Genomic DNA, 17,886 nt, shown 5'->3' with positions numbered 1-17,886 from the left:
TTTAAAAAGTCAATTTGTTGTCTAGGCGAAGATTGCGATTATGGGAAATTATCATTTTTTTTATTAACTAATGACAAGCAGAGTCTGTCCTAGGTTAGTTTTATGGTTGGCTCTATGTAACAATTTTATAAATACAATTTCTTTTTTCGTATCTAAAGCTGGATTTACATTTGTTTGACGTGACGCGTCATAACAGTATCGGCTTCGTACATTTAACGTGGTTAGATTTATAAGTGTGTCGCAATAGTGACGTGTCGCCTTGTGCTGTGTGATTGGCACCGATACCATACCGACGCGTCGCGACACGACACGTCAGACAAATATCTGGTTTTTTAAACAAACTAACAACTAACAGTTTCGGGCTCTTCACAGGATCCAGCCTGAAAGTCATCTAGAAGTTATGTGTAATTCGTGGGGCGCACTATAAGTTTCCGGAATGAATAAGAAAAAAATACTATAAATGGTCAGAAATGAATTTATCGTTTCTCAAAATATTCTCCGTTAGCGTTAATGCACTTTTTCATACGAATGAACCAATTTTGAAACCATTTATGCCACTCCTCCGTGACAATCTCTGAAACATATTTTTCATACTCTTCGCTAGCCTCTTCAGGTGATGAAAAGCGTTGACCGCGTAACTGGTTCTCAATTTTTGGAAATAAATAAAAGTCACAAGGTACCAGGTCGGGACTGTACGCGGGATCGCTCATAAGGTCAACGTTGTTCACCTTCAAAAATTCATTTGTCTGTCTGGCCGTGTGAGAAGAACTGACTATCGTGGTGCAAGACGATACGGCATTTACCTACGGTTATTTTTACGGAGTTTGTCAATAACTTCCGGCAAACAAATGGTCGTGTACCAATCACTATTCACGGTACAAGGGTTCTCCAAAGCAACAGTAGCCACGTGTCCAGTTTTATTAAAAAAGAAGCAATCATCCGCTTAGAGGCACTTTGATTGGTTTCGGTTCATCTCGAAAGACCCATACGCTCGATTGCTGCTTTGTTTTTCGATCGTAACTAGAAATCCATATTTCGTCATCTGTTACTATGTCCCGCACCAAATTTGACGCCCAAGTGACGCGATCCGTTTTTTGAGCCTCAGTCAAATTGTGTGGGATCCACCGAGAACACAGCTTTTTCACACCCAATGTTTGTGTAGTATTGATTGTATGTAACTCATGCCTATGCCTAAAGATGCCCGAACCTCATGGTATGTCACATGCCTGTCTGTGTTGATCATACCGCGCATAACAGCGATGTTTTTGTTGTTCACAGCAGTGGACGGGCGACTATCACGAAATTCGTCACTGAAATTCACACGACCACGTTTGATTTTGCAAACCAGCTATAAATAGTCGTCTTGCATGGTGCTTCATCGTCAAAAGCAGTTTGAAGCCGAGCGAAGTTCCGCTGAGCTGTTAAATTACACTTAAAGTCGTAGAAAATCATACTACGAAAATTTTCACGAGTTAAATCCATGGCGATGTAGACAACCAATTTCTAAAATGACGCCACAATGTAAAAACAAGTGACAGTCAGAAGAAACAAATTGTATTCTAAAGCCAAAGAGTTCCATTTTCAAATGTTGTAATTAATTTTTAAATATTGTTTATTTAAGTGGTCAGTTCCGGAAACTTATAGTGCGCCCTATGTACTCCAAACCACCCTATTCTGAACTACAGTTACAAAAGTTGTTAGTTTACATACTTAACGTTTTTTTTATACAATACTAAATGACGGGACAAACAAGTCGCGGATCTGGTGGTGAGCGACACGCCTGTTTATAACAGTTGCAGTGCCACTAAGAGTTTAAACCGCAAAGACATGAAGGGCACTGCCACTGCGCCCTTACCCTTCCAAACCGGAACGCAGTAACGCTCACATTATAACTTGGCGGCAGAAATAAGTGAGGTGGCAGAACTTATCTGGACGAACTCTTTCACAAGAAGCTCTACAGCTACGAGTTCCCAAAGAATATACCAATTTATGTATCATCAATTTGCTATATATTTTATTTTAACAAATATGATTTTTTCTTACCCGAACGCGTCTAGATCTTATTAAAAAAGAGAGAAAAACAAAACTAAATACTACTATAATAAAGCTCATAATTATTCATCTAACTGGATTCGAATCCCGGGTCGGGGAAAATATTTGTGTGGCCTACATTTATTTTTGTTTTGAGTGTAATTTGTGGTTGTCTATGTGTGAGTCCATGGCACCCGCGATACAGGGTTTCCCTAGTGTGGGGCTATGTGTGCGTAATTGTTATTTATATAATTAGGGTAAATAAAAAATAGATATTATTTAAATATCAGTTAAGTTACTTTAGTGGTTCATTTTAACTCGTTAACGTCACAGTATATACTATCATAAAAATTAACCGCTACACTTATAACTTTTTTATAAAAAAAACCGACTGCAAAATTTCGTGGAGTAACATCTATTTGCCAAGTTTTATTGAAATCGGAAACCGGAAAGTGCGCGACACCGGATTCATCCCCTTGTTTGCCACCCTTAGAGGTTGAATATTTTCTTTAAATCCAAATGGGGCCAATAGCGAGTTACCCTAAAAAAGAATGATCAAAATCGGTCGGCCATTGTTATCGCGTAACATATGTACATAGAAAAAAAAAACAGACGAATTGAGAACCTCCTTATTTTTTCGAAGTCGGTTAATTTTTTTTACTGAAACTCAGTTATTTATAGGCATTGACTTACAAATAAATGGACGACGGGTCTAATACAAAAACCACGAAAAAAATGTCCCAAGTCAACCTATTCGAAATTTAAATTGTTATGTCATCGCAGTATCGCGCTGTCCGTAGAATAAATGAAGACTAAAGCGGAGTGTCGCGCTCTGTATACGATTTTAGCGCCTTACAAGTGCGAACACTTTTTAGCGCGGACCCGACGTCCATATAATTGTAAGTCAAAGTTTATAGGTTTATTTTTATTTATAAAGAATTCTAAACCTTCATCCTGCTTCAACTGCCTCCGTGGCCGAACGGTTACCACGCCGGACTGCCACGCAGAGGTCCCAGGTTCGATTCCCGGGCCGGGAGAAATAGTTGTATGGCCTACAATTATTTCTCTCGTGTGTTAGGGTGTAATTTGTGGTTGTCTATGTGTGTGTCCATGGGACCCGCGACACAGGGTTTCCCTAGTGCGGGGCTATGTTGAGTGTGTGCGTTATATATTATCTAAACCTTCATGTGTAGTTATCACGTAAACCTTTTGATAAAATCAGACGATACAACAGTATTAACTGATAAACATCCGATAACTGGACACTGGTCTCCTAAGGAGTTGTTTGAGACCATAGTTCAGCATGAAGATAATAAACATTTTAATAATTCAACAATTTGTTTATCATTAAGTATACAAACACATATTTAAATTTAAGTATAAGGACTAATAGGTTACCCCATTATTTAAAACATACAATACATAACAGTTTAAAACCGGTCATTGTCTGGTTTAAATAAATAAAACATGACCGTTATACAATGTCTCTGTTAAGGTAAACAAACTAGACGTAATTAGAACATTGTTACTGTCTGTAAATTTACGTCAAAGAACAACTTCTAAACACAAATTCAAAGCACTTTACCGGCAACACCTACTCTCATTACAAAAATCTGTCTAATTTGTTGAAATTTTAATATTAACATTAGTTTTCGTACTTGAAATTTTAATATTAATATTAGTTTTCGTATCCCTATGTGCTCTTCTTCGTGGCCTTTCTAAATATACATTTTTGCTTTGATTTATTACACCATAACATATTCACTATCATTATTTTCACTTACAGTTACACTTACATATTCCAATCCGTACATGCACTAACATATTGAGTAGGTTACTTTCAATGCACTATATACATTACATTTATTATTTCCCTTCGGTACAATTGGTCTACTTTTCCCGTTCGGTCCACTTTCACTATTCGTCTACTTTCCCGATCGGTCGACTTGTTTTTCCCTATTCGTCTATTTCCCATTTCGTCTACTTTCCTGTTTGGTCTACTTTCCCATTTCGTATACTTTCTCATTTGGTCTACTTTCGCAATCGGTGAACTTTCCCGATCGGTCTCCTTTCCCGATAGATATTACTCAGATAACCTCAATACAAAGTACTAAAAACCTGACTTCAAAACTTCGTGGAATTACATCTAATTGCCAAGTTTGCGCGAATCCGGATTCACGCCCTAGTTTGCCACCCTTAGAGATGGAATGTTTTCTTCAAATCTAAATGCACCACTACTTAGGTATCCTCTTTCCAACAAAAAAGAATCATCAAAATCGGTTCTGCCGTTATGTTGTCGCGTAGCATACATAAAAAAAATACAGTCGAATTGTGAACTTCCTCCTTTTTTAAAGTCGGTTAAAAACAAACTGTCTACTTACTTTTGTTTATTCAAATCATGGTAAAGCGGCCATCATTATAAAAAATATAAAAAATGTACTCCTTGACAACTTGCAATTTATAAAATTTTTTTTTTATTAACTTACATAAAATTTTATTATCTTGCAAGGTGGACTATTTGAACAAGTGGACCGATCGGGAAAGTAGACGAAACGGGAAATGGACGAATCGGGTAAAACACGTTGGCCGATCGGGAAAATAGACGAATAGTGAAAGTGGACCGATCGGGAAAGTAAGCGAAATGGAAAATAGACGAATCGGAAAAGTGGACCGATCGGGCAAGTAGATGAATAGTGAAAGTGGACCGATCGGGAAAGCACATCGATTGTACCGAAGGGTATTATTTTAATGAATAATATCTCTCCTAGTCGTTTATTAGGTGTCTCGAATCTAGAAGTTATTTGTAATGAAAGTTACAAATCACTTCTAGATTTAGTACTTCACGTTGGTTCGGACTGAAAACCAGCGTCTTAGGTAACTTAGGTATATGCTGAGTCATCGCCATTTACTGCCATGACAAAAATATTTTATTTTTCCTGTTGTATTTAATCTGTATTTGTGTCATACTAGTGAAAAACCGTTTAACTTTTGAACAAAGATTATTTTTGTGTAACTGGATCGATTTAGACCTAGACGCCGTTTTCTTTGTCTAATGTCACCTGGTCATTACTCTGAGTACCGTTGCTTCACCAATTCACAATAACAAAAGCGCCATTTGAGAGTTTATAACATAGGTTCCCAAACTTTTTGGTTCACCGCCCACTTAAAGATAAAAAAAACAACGCCCACTACGACAAAAAATAATTTTTATTACATTTTTATATTAACTTAACACAAGAAATCGGCAGGAAAACAAATTACACTTGAAATCGTCATACTAATTAAACTGTACTGTTCATTCGTAAGGCAGATTCCCCTGAAAAGAACGAACAAGAAACTCTAGGGGTTGCTCGTGGCAAATATTTGAATACATTTATCATTACAATATTTAATTTAAACAAAAAAAATCTTAGATAGAGACTGCCTGCTAGAGCTAAACGGGTTGCTAGCATGGATTTTTGTCAGCCATGTATGCAGAAGTCATATAATAAACCTTTAATGTAAAGTTTTTGTTTCACTATAGTTTTAAGTCTCGTACATGGCAAATTTTGAATATCAATCGGAATCCTATTACAGAAACACCCCCTGGACAGCATCAACACTCCCCATTTGCTTCCGAGGCCCTGACTGCCCCCATAGACTCTTCGGGAAACTATGGTTTTCGAATTGAATATAATATAAGCATTAAATCTGGCTTTCAGATAGACAATTTTTTGCAGGTCCACATATCACTGATTTTTAAGAATATTTACTATCTGAGGTCACAGATTCGCAACACAGTCAGTTTGGGAAATTAACTTTTCTAAATTGGTTCTGGTCTGGAATTGCCTAGCTTGCGACCAGTTATTTATGGTGCCAAGTGACTGGACGAACCCATGCGGCTGGTGGTAAGCTACACGCCTGACATACCCGTTCCAGGGCCAATCAGAGCTTTAAATGGCATAACACACCAACAGTAAAGTACAGTGCCCAATTCAAAGATTTTTTGTTATTTTTTAAGTTTATGGAATGTCAAGATGTGTGACCACCATAATATTCAATGATTTTTGTGAAATTACTCCACTAGTATATAATAATTATTAATACAAAGATCGAACTCTAAGAAAAAATCCTTCGATCCGATTGGATTTGAACACGTCTTCCAGCAAATCGTGTCAGACACTATGCCAACTAAGTCACGGAATGAACTAGGGGATCTTACGAATTATTCTATGTGTTTGTTACAGATCTTTGGTTTTTAATGACTTTTTGCCATAGTGCCATCTGTGTGAAATCTATTTCTTCACTCAGGCAGGTACCTTTACAGTTACTAATATTTTTGTTGTTGAAATATTGTAGATTAATCTGTGCTTAGACAAGTACGTTAAACCCAACACTGTCTGGGTTGTGATGTCACTGAAAGATAAATATCTTTTTTTTTATGGAAAAAAAATTTGTATTTATTATATATATGTACGGAGTTGAAAATGCAAGAGAAGGGAGACCTCAACTCGTACAATGTACATATTTCAATCAGACTGAGAATTTCATAAAATACAACCAACAAGCCACAAGTAAGAAGAAAAGAACAAGCATTGTAGAAAAAGTCTGATAAGAATGGAGGAGGCAAAATTTACGCTAGGAATATAGTAAGCCGACTTTCGTAGTGTTCGCCAATCCACAGTGAGATACTGGTATGTTATTAGACTTCTTTTTCACCTGATAGAAAGTACCGATGAGGTCAATGATGGACCATGCACATGTAATAAAAAAACCAACCTAAAAAGTCATTCTCCCCTAGTTTGCCACCCACAGAGGTGGAATATTTTCTTCAAATTTAAATGGGTGGTCGCATTTAAACTGAGGTACCCTCTTTTTAACAAAAAAAAAGAATCATCAAAATCGGTTCACAAATGCATGAGTTATTGCGTAACATACATAAAAAAAAATACAGTTGGATAGAGAACCTCCTCCTAATTTGAAGTCTGTTAAAATAAAGCTAAATAATATCCTAGGTAAACATATTGAGGAAGTACTCAATAGGTTTTAGCATTATTACTTAAATGAAATTTGTTTGAAAAGACATGACGCTTTCAGATTGACCTTTGTTACTTGGTCCATGTCTCACCGATTTTCAAGAATTGGTCATTCTAAATTGGTTCTGATCTTGGTATTTTGGGTACTCCATAGTGAATACCATTGCTCTGGTACTCATATTACAGGTATATATACGCAATTTAGAGAAAAAATAAATAATTTCCTTTATAGCAATCTCAAACTAGGAAATTGCCTGTAATATGAGTACCAGAACAACACTATGGAGTACTACTCAAAACACCAAAATCAGAAGCAATTTAGAACGACCAATTTTTGAAAATCGATGAGAAATGGACCAGCTAACAAAAGTCAATTTAAAAGCGTCAGCATTTAAATAAACCAGATTATTGCTTTAAATAAGGTCATGAAAGCAAAGCAAATGACCAGGTAACATCTAGACAAAGAGGGAGAGATTATGATCAACAGGCTGGTTAAGATTATCTATACTATCAATTCGGATTCCTATTCCCCTATTCATCCTATTAGGAATTGGGACCTTCTTATCAAGTCCCCACAGCACTATATCACCTAAGTTGTCAAATGTATATTGATATTTCAGCATATAATTCAGACAATCCAAGAGAGGACTCTGGCCATGGTCTCCCCACATACACCCAACACAGGTTGCCAACCACATTCTTTCAAATGTTATTTATGAAAATGGACAACAATCAACATTTTCCTTCAAGTGTTATTTTAAATTGTTTGTTGATCATTAAAAGATAATCTTAAATACGTTTATCACCATTTTGATCTGTAATCAACTGTCTAGTCTTTATCAGATGGATTATTTCGTTTGTTTTATTTTTCAATTTTTATTTGTGTATATTAAGACACATCACAATAACAATCTTAAGGCTTTAACATTGCTGCCTCCTGCTGAACTGCCTCCGTGGCCGAACGGTTACCATGCCGGACTGCCACGCAGAGGTCCCAGGTTCGATTCAATGTTTGTATGGCCTACATTTATTTCTCTCGTGAGTTTGGGTGTAATTTGTGGTTGTCTATATGTGTGTCCATGGCACCCGCGACACAGGGTTTCCCTAGTTCGGGGCTATGTTGAGTGTGTGCGTTCTTTATTATTTATTATTATTATTGAGATAGTTGACAGATATTCACATCTTTTATTTGGAGTTGAACATGTCAACACTTCAGTTGCCTAATTGTCATTGTCTGACAGTCTCTTTAGCTAGCTTATTGCAGTGATTTTTCATTCTGTCCATGATTTCTGTCACCAAATATCGACCCCTTCTATGTAAAATACTGTATGTCGAAATTGCCAAGTTTACAGGGGAGTGTTTTAAAATTTTGAATTCACAGAGTATATTAATCAACAGAGCTATAGTATGAGGATGGCTGCTTCACTAATCCAGGTTACGTACACAGTCAATATCCTAAGACACCCCGACTCAAATTGAATATTTGGTTTGCATAGATCAATGTGAAGATAGGTGTTAAACAAACTTTAAACCAGTGAGTCATAAAATTCAAATTTCAAATTTTGATATGACTTCTATATTGCATCATTAGCTAATGACGTTTCAAGAAAGTTTTTAAGCCAATTTGATCTTTAATATGTAAAACAAAACTGGAATTATTTTACACTTTTCTGTTGAACGTGCAAGAAGGCTCTCAAAAACAAAAGGTCAGCAAGGGGGTCAGGTATCTTAAAGCATTGATTAGTATACTACACTTGTGAATGTTTTGTAGCAATACCTTCACAAATGGTCAAGGAAAACATTGTGAATAACAACTTGCACATCAAAGATATTCACAACAATATTAATTAAACATAAATAACATTTATATAAATGTGCATGTCACTAGTGTTTGAATGTTCATTTCTTTAAACATCTCTCTCAAATCTATCAGGAAGGCTGGGGTATCTGTCGACCATTATAGGACAAAGGCGTGAAGAGCATGTATGTAAAAATGTAACAGTGGTGGACAATGGCAACAATATTTCACAGCTTAGAGGCGACTTACACTCAGAAAAGGCTTGTATCATCGTAATACTGTAAAAAACAATTATCCGTAACCGTACTGCCTTTTTTATCGAAACTAACATATTCAACATATTTAGCGAAATTGAATTAACATATCTGAGATCAGAAAAACAAGATCCACAACTCCTTCTAATTGTTTTTTTTTTATATATTATTTAGTTTCAGTTTTATTGTTGAGCAAAATCAGACTAAATGCATTCTATAAGGTGACAATAGTGCCAATATCTCGAATGTAACCAAAATGCTAATGCATTAGCTATAACAAGGAGGCAGCATAGGAAAAGCACAACATAATTGGTTATATGTAAAAGTTTCAGCAAAAAATAATCACAAATTTACATGGGGGGACCACAGTATTTGTAAGAAATATTGCTCATTGAAATTTCAGTTGCATTTATTTCGGCGCCGCCGGCCTCAGTTGGCGATTCTTCACAGGAGAACCAACCTACAGAACTGGGCACCACTGACTGGGGCGTAGAGGACTTTGAATGTTAATGATGGGAAAATTGACCTATTTACCTGTTCTCTGCGTGAGTTCCATAAAATAGCTTTACTTATAATGTGTTATGGAATATAATATAGAATATAATAGAAGGATGGACATTCACTCGGACATTATGTAAACAGTTATAAGCCTTTGAAATACGGGTTTATAGAAGAATTTTGAAAATATTAAGGATGGGTAGAATCACCAATTACAGCATATTGCAGAGGAGGCACAAAGGCTTGGAGCTCCTGAAAACAGTAAATAGGAGGAAGCTGCAGTACTTCTGGCACATCATTCAGAGTGATAAATACTCTCTACTGCAACTCATTCTGCAAGGAAAAATCTAAGGCCGCAGAAGACATGGCCGTAGAAACACCACATGGCTTCAAATATTTTGCAGAATGGTTCAACATAAGTACCACAGAACTGTTCAGAGTAGCTGGTTCACGGATCCAAATTGCCACAATGATACCAGACTTTCGGTGGGAGATGGCACCTCAAGAAGAAGAATGGAATATAGTAACAGTTTGTAATATAATATGGTACAATATAATTTAGTAATATAATTTTGAATATAATAGTGATGTAATTAATAATATTGGACAAGTGATAGTTTTGGCTACACTACTGCATTAGGTTAGTTCTGCAATGATAGTTACTAATTTGTATATGTAAATAAATAAATAATTTTTGTTAAGTAATTTTTTGTGAAATAATTGTTTTTCTCATTATAACAGAGATACTTGGATATTATATGCTATACATAAATGTAGGATAGTAAGTTAGTACACTATAGTAATAAATTGTTTTAATTCTATGTTTTACTAAACAAATTGTTAATAGCTACCTACATTGTTGTTCAAGTTACATGAATAAAAAAAAAAGAAGTGGTGTTAAACATACTTGTTGGGTATGTCTAGCTACATATTGGTTGTCGAAACCTGCAAAACTACTTTTGGTCACCTAATGAACCGGAAAAGTATGCTTAATTTACATTTATTATGGATTTCTACATATTCTACATACTAGGTTTTTTTAAAAAAAAAACGTCTAGCGTTAGTTCTCTCTCTACCCACTTACGGTTAAAAAATCTTAGAAAATAACGGTAAATCATTAGATTAAAACGTTAAAAGCCATCTTAAGACAAAAAAAGTAAAAGTACTCAGTTTCTGACAAAGGAATAAGATTTTGCAATCAGCAAGGGCAAAAACACGATCTTTCACGTACTAAAATAACCATCTCAACCCACCTTAATCTTCACTTCTTTTAGAATATCTCATGGCACTTTTTCTAACACTACACAAAAACAATAAAAATAACGCATTAAAACAAAAAATATTGAATTACGACTGATTTTTGTTCACGACAAAATACCTGCAGTTTTCTTTTGACAGATGTCGTATGCTATTATACTACTGAACCGAGCAACACACATCGCAATAACCTAGTTATAGAAAATGCGTAAGTCGAAATTTAGCCAGATTATACTTACGTAGCACCCCGTTTTACACTGTCATCGACCACATTTCACTCGGATCTAGCACAACACAGTAACAATAACGCTGATTTTGTTTTATATCACAATTTCTACAATATGTAGATATTTTGATTTTTACAACAATCTACTGCAAAATTAGTTTGTTCTTTCGATTATTTCCTCACACACAATCACAAGAAAAGAAACAAGAGGAAGATTGCTTGCACTACGTTTTGTTCCCCCTAGATGGCGCTTTGTAACATCTAATTTTTTTTTTTCGTTTATGGTTGCATTCAATATAATACTACGCAAACCCCACATGCAAGAAAAAGGCATTGAACTAATACACTCTTTTCAATGCAGTCGCTTAGAATCGTTTATGTAGCCCAATCCTTGGTGTTTTTCTCTTTCTAACTACACGGAAAGATAAAATACTTTTTCTCCTTCTTTCAAGAGTCAATAAATTGCTACAAGAAATAACTACCGATGATTGACGACAGTTAGTTTGTCGTTTCAATCAAACAATTTTTTCTTATTTTTATAGAATTATTAGTATAAACTGACTGACTGTAACTGCAACTAAATCGTTAAGCACACTTTCGCATCTCATCAGTCCTAATCTGAGTAGTCTCCCACCATGTGTTATGTTATAATAACCGGTCGAAGTTTGGTATGGCTGTTACTAAGTTTAGTTGCATTTATGTTCATTATAACTGGTATTATGACTCCGAAATGGTTGTTAGGGCAACCTATAGTGATTAACGAGAATAATAAGACGAGTTTTTATACCCCTAGCGTTGGAATTTACAATCGGTAAGTGATTTTTTCAACAAAATGTTTGCCGATGTTGCCGAGTTTGCAGGGGTCTTATTCCACTTCCTGTGGGTAATTATCCCTTATTTGCTCGTATTATGACCGTATACTTTGTAACACAACAGTCTATTCCTTTAAGCTTTATTATAAAACGAGTTCAAACATAATAAAATTATCCTACTTTTTATGTTAAAATACTACAGAATGTTTCAAGTGTATATACGTTATGTACAATGTGGCTCGTTATATAAACAATTAGGTATTTCCGGTTTAAGTATGAGGTATGTGCTACTGTTAAGTACAGTATGCAGGCTGGGCTTTATGCTTCAATTTTAATATAATCCTACACGCCATTAACTAATAAAGGTGATGTTCCATACTAAATATTCATCTACTTGAACCAAATGTATGGTACACTTGATTTTTGGCTCAATTTTGAAATAGCTGAATGTCAAATTGATATTTGATATAATTTAAAAAAAAAGTAAATGTGATGCCATCTCATTCTTTTTTTATTGAACCTTGGCCACACACAGGACACTCCATATAACGGTCGAAAATTATTTACCTACTATTGCTACATACAGCAAAGCACTATCTGCATACACACAAATGTGTGCGTGAAGTGGCAGAGTTACCCATCACTTTCTTGCACTATTAAGTAACATGATCAGAGCGGGAACATAGCGAAAATGCTAACGTGAATCTGTTATCCATGATTCTATTAATAGAATCCAGGATCCAAATATTTACACATGTCTATTATGTATTTATATCGATATAATATAATATTTTTCATTAAATCACTAACTAGAGTAATATTGAAGATTTATTTAAAACATTTTGGGCTTTTAATATAGCCCTTAAAATGTTATATTTGGGATGTATACTTTTAAATATGGTAACCAATGTATTTGTATACATATATATTCTGTATATTATCTTAAAATAAAAACGAATTATCTGTTAATATTTAGGTACTTACTTAATATTTATCGGCAATTCGAATTGAAAATTCAAGAACCCTTGTCTACGACGCCATGACGCCTCATTATATTCATATAGTAAATCTGTATTTTTTATGCATTCATATATTACTCTGCAGTAAATAAATGAAGAAAACAATAACTGAATGAGTCCCACACATAAGTTTTTTTGCTTACTTTGTTTCATCGTTCGGAAAATGATGATAAACAGCCATACACAGCACAATTCACAACCATTATAAACAGTAACATGAAATGATGTTTTATATTAACATACAAGTTTCGTAATGAATAAGTGAAAACTATATTCAAATATCAAAGCTGTAAAAAATATCTTGTTGTTGTTCAGTCAATGTGACCGGCAATGTGAGTGGTGCGTTATCTAAAGCTAGGGAGGGGTGGAAAGTGTCCATTCTCTTTACTTTTTGTTCTTTGCCTTGGCTACAAGGGGAGCTTTAAAATTTTGCACAAACATAAAAGTCTTTCTGCGCAGAAAATGAATCTGATCGATTAGGTAAGAAGTGTAACACGCATCCCGCCTCCACGCCTTCTTTGATGCCTTTCTAAAGTCCTACCTTTTTTTTTCTGAAGTTTTGGTAAGAAGGGTTCCTTGTAATAAATTGTTTCTATTGGTGAGTACAGACTATTGATTAAAAAAATATCTCTAACCTTAGGTACACAGTTACTTTAAAACTTGTAAAGGCTACATTTTGCTGAGTACAGCCTAATCCTTGAGCAATGTTCTTTTATGTTACAGGTGTATAAGAATGGAGAAAGACCACAACAACTGCGGTTCCTTCTCTTTCTATGGCTTGGCTACTGATTCTGCTGTTTACCCTACACCGTGGAAAGCAGCTATGTTCTTCTTGTCCTTATGTAAGTGTCTGTTAAAGAACTACCTATAGTACCAAACTCATACAAGCTCCATACCAGGAAGGCACAGGTCACAACCAGAGGACATAAAAACTGTGAAAGTCAGGGTAATCGTTCATTTCCCTCATGGCCTTGGTTCTGAACTGTAAATAGTGGTGATCATAATAAATCAGTTGATGGTCGCAGTGATGAGGCACTGCAAAAGCCCTGAATGATGCCCTCTAATAACAGTATTAATAATCTCTACTAGGCATTAAAATTATTTATATATTGGTGCTATAAATATATAGGCTGTTTTTTAAATGCTGTATTTATAAACTATATTTTAGAATACAATTTAAAAAAAGACATCTAAAACTTATGTATCAAGCAAAATTTCGTTTTTTTTCGTTTCATTTGTTATTTAAATTTTATAAGTGGCATTAAAGTAGTGAAATTTTCTGCTAATATTTTGTATATAAGGCTCTGTATTGGCTCAATCAGTGTTGGTATTTGAGGCAATCATTGTTGTAAAATGCATTGAGTATATAACTAGAAATAGAGACGAAATGTCATTTAATTTGTTTCAAAACTATTCTGCCATATCGTTACTGTGACAACTGCGCTCCGATTGGCTAGCCCGAGTTCGAAACAATTGACGGGTGTCATCAATGGGTGTCAACTGTTTCACTTCAAATGAACCAGTTAACTAGAGCTTTGCTATAATGGACGAAAATTACAAAATTACATATTTAATATTTAAGTACCGATGAAATGTGATTCCGTTTGTTTTGTAATTAGATGTTTTGCTGTTTTTCCCACATCGCCGAATAGAACAGCACGGCATTGTTAGAGATATTATCTTTATTACAATAATAGAGTAAACTTTTTGGAATGTATGGAGACGTACACACAGGTCAGTAGTTGGCCTGTCTATATTTCCGTGCAAACGAGAGTTGATATTTATAAGAGCTGTATCGCTAATGTGTTACCAGGAATATATGGGCCTTATTTCGTCTCAATTTCTGGTTATATACTCGATGTAAAATGTAAAATTTCTAGTTAAAGATATAAAAATGAAATTTTATTTGCTTAATTTTCTTATTACAGTTTACTAAACTAAATAAATGCTAATAAAATCAACCAAGCACTTATTATTCGCAATCCAAAATATATTTTTTATGTTTACGAGATTATCCATGACAGTTGCAGTACCACTCAAATCTTTAAATCACAAAGATCTGAGGGGCACTGCCACTGTGCCCGTCACATTGTGCCTGTAATTGCGTACCCTTCAAAACCGGAGCTTAAATTATTTGTTACACCCTGTATATCTACTATTACAGGTTCAGCCATCCAGTTTATGACAGTGGTAGCGGGCATAATGGCGTGTTGTGTGCAATCTGTTTTCAAGAAGAGCGTGATATCTTTAGCTGGAGCTACACAGGCGTTGGGAGGTAGGTTTTCTCTAAATACAACATTTTATTATTGTAGTAGAATACGTCCGCTAGTGTGCCACCCTTAGAGGTGGAATATTTTCTTCAAATTTAAATGGGACCAATACTGAGAATAAGTCACCGACGTAGCTCGAAGCATTAGCAAGTTGAAGTGGCAGTGGGCAGGGCACATAGCTCGTATAACTAACGGTCGTTGGAGCAGAAAGGTTCTCGAATAGAGACCACGAACCGCAAGGCGTTCAGTCGGACGGCCTCCTACTAGTTGGACGGATGACCTGGTAAGGGCGGCGGGTAACCGATGGATGCACGTTGCGTCCGATCGACTGAACTGGAAATCTTTGGGGGGGCCTATGTTTAGCAGTGGACGTCTTCCGGATGATATGATGATGATGAATACTGGGGTACTCTCTGTTCAACAAAAAAGAACCATCAAAATCGGTTCACAAATGCCATACGTAACACACATTGAAAAAAACGTACAGACGAATTGAGAACCTCCTCCTTTTTTTGAAGTCGGTTAAAAATGGTATCAAGCGGCATTAATGTCAACACACGCACACGCACACACTTGTGGACTGACCGACTTGACGACATTCGTGATAGAATGGCTTGCACACCGGTTTCACAGTGTCGCCACCTTTGAGGTCCCGGGTACGATTCCCGGCCTGGTCAATGTAGAAAACGAACATTTTTGTATTGCAATTTTCAAGTTTAGCAGCAGTAGAGCTTCTTATATAGAGTTTGTCCAGGGTAGTACTGCCACCTTACCTATTTCTGCCGCCAAGCTACTGCTTGGCACATTACTATGTCAGCATTACTGTCCGGTTTTGAAGGGTAAGGGTGCTGGTGAAATTACAGGCAAATGGGACTTTGTCTCAGCGTGACGGGCGCAGTGGCAGTGCCCCTCTGCTCTTTGCGATTTAAACTTCTGATTGGCACTGCAACTGTTATGGGCAGGCGTCTAGCTTACCATCAGGCGCACGACTTGTTCGTCCCGTCACTTAATATTAGTATTAAAAAAAAGACCGCGTATTCCGGTATTTAGTGCGTATTGGTACACCAGATGTCCTTCCTGCCCAAATGTCAGAAATCTGCGACAAATGGTCACATTGTTTTCAATCTCAATGTGATATTGACATTGGCAAGAGGCCTCTTGTCAAAACGTTCCTTGCTAACTTTCTTGTCTCTTATTTAAATATTTAAACATATTTGTCACATTGTCTTTTATTTTTTGTTTTATGTCATTATTGTTTAACTGGTTATTTGATTAGGTATTTCATAGCTTTAATGTGTTATGTGTGTACTATAAAATAACCAATACTTTAGGTAGGTAAACATTCAGTCATGCTTAAAGTGAAACGTACGTATAAGAACGTTACCTAATCTATGGTCGAACTAAATCAATTGCGTTATGTTCTTGCATTTATTCTAAAACACATTGTTTTATAATTTCTTTATTCCAGACTTCTAAAAATATACAAAAATATATTCATAAGTAGGCATGAACTAAAACGTAAAATTATACTAGCGAAGTCCATGAACGGCTCTTCGTTGATTTTATAATTATTGGGTCGGCTTTCGCATCCTTCTTTGGTAGTATTTACTTTTAATTTTTTTTTATTAGTAACTGGACTTGTTCTTGACCTCGAAGATGGAGTCTACAATGGAACGTACTCGCCCAGAAGATGCCTATTCAGTCTTCCGTCTTTCGTATGCTTGGAAACTTAACTTTTGGTTCCGCCTTCGCCTTTCCCTCATCAGGGAACTAGACGTAGGCTGGGGTTTCAACTACTATGCTATGGATATTCCAAGGATTCGCAAGAAGTTCTTCACTTTCACATTTCATATTTATATTATAGACTTGTTTCCCGAACGGTATAACTTGGACCTTTTCAAGGCGAAAGTGAATAGGCATTATTTAGGTATGCATGCTCCATCATCGACCTCTTCGTCACTTTCCATCAGGTGAGATGGAGGCCAAATGCGCTGTCAACACAGTCGCAGGCAGGGAATTCCATTTCTGGGCTGTGCACATAATAAAAGATGGCTTTTCTTTCAGATCGGACTTGTGTTTTAATATAATGTTTTGACATTTTCCAGGTCTATTTGGAGTCCTAGGTCTACTTTTGTATCCGTGGGGCTGGGGTGCTACCAGAGTGAAACGAATGTGCGGAGATTACTCCGAACCTTATATACCTGGTGATTGTTCTATAGGTATGTCATTGTCCACATTTTGTCACATAAATTATTTTTATGTTATATGTTTTCATGATATATTATAATTGCTTTATAAATAACTGATTATAGTGCGTTCGCATTCGTTAATACCTACAAATGGAATCAACATTTGTTGTAGTGAATTCAACTAGTAATTAATATAATAATTGTTATAAAATATTGCTTGCAAAGATAATCCAAAAACCATCGTTGGCATATTGTAAGTGCCTGCAAAGGTATTGTTAGCAATTACCCGGAGCACATAAACTGTCTTTTTTAGAAGATACCTTTTGCAGAGGCGTTTTATTTATATTTTTAACAACTTTTTACAGAAGCTTCCTGAAATAGTGAAAAAAGTATGTTTAGATAGAAATTAGGTAGTAAATAGTTATATAAAAAAAATATGTACTGCTAGAACCATGAAAAACGTAATGTGGTCCAACCAACCTGATTAGAAGATTGAAAATATGTCAATAAAGGTACT

The 17,886-nt window shown here is 35.7% G+C and overlaps 1 protein-coding gene across 1 annotated transcript in view; it reads left to right on the top strand.

Moving 5' to 3' along the window:
• The first annotated feature begins 11,693 nt into the window (after nt 1-11,693).
• Nucleotides 11,694-17,886, top strand: part of LOC113227533 (LHFPL tetraspan subfamily member 2 protein) — a 17,285-nt gene continuing 11,092 nt past the window's right edge. The window contains exons 1-4 of the mRNA XM_026460473.1: nt 11,694-11,890; nt 13,634-13,752; nt 15,075-15,185; nt 17,286-17,409. Coding sequence (XP_026316258.1) covers nt 11,715-11,890; nt 13,634-13,752; nt 15,075-15,185; nt 17,286-17,409 — 530 coding nt within the window. The 5' untranslated portion in view covers nt 11,694-11,714. The remainder of the gene's footprint in view (nt 11,891-13,633; nt 13,753-15,074; nt 15,186-17,285; nt 17,410-17,886) is intronic.

Source organism: Hyposmocoma kahamanoa, unplaced genomic scaffold (assembly GCF_003589595.1).
Source record: "Hyposmocoma kahamanoa isolate Upper Pololo Valley unplaced genomic scaffold, ASM358959v1 211, whole genome shotgun sequence".
Taxonomy (NCBI): Eukaryota; Metazoa; Arthropoda; class Insecta; order Lepidoptera; family Cosmopterigidae; genus Hyposmocoma; species Hyposmocoma kahamanoa.
Note: the sequence above shows the minus strand (reverse complement) of the source record. Positions and strands in the feature narration are given on the sequence as shown.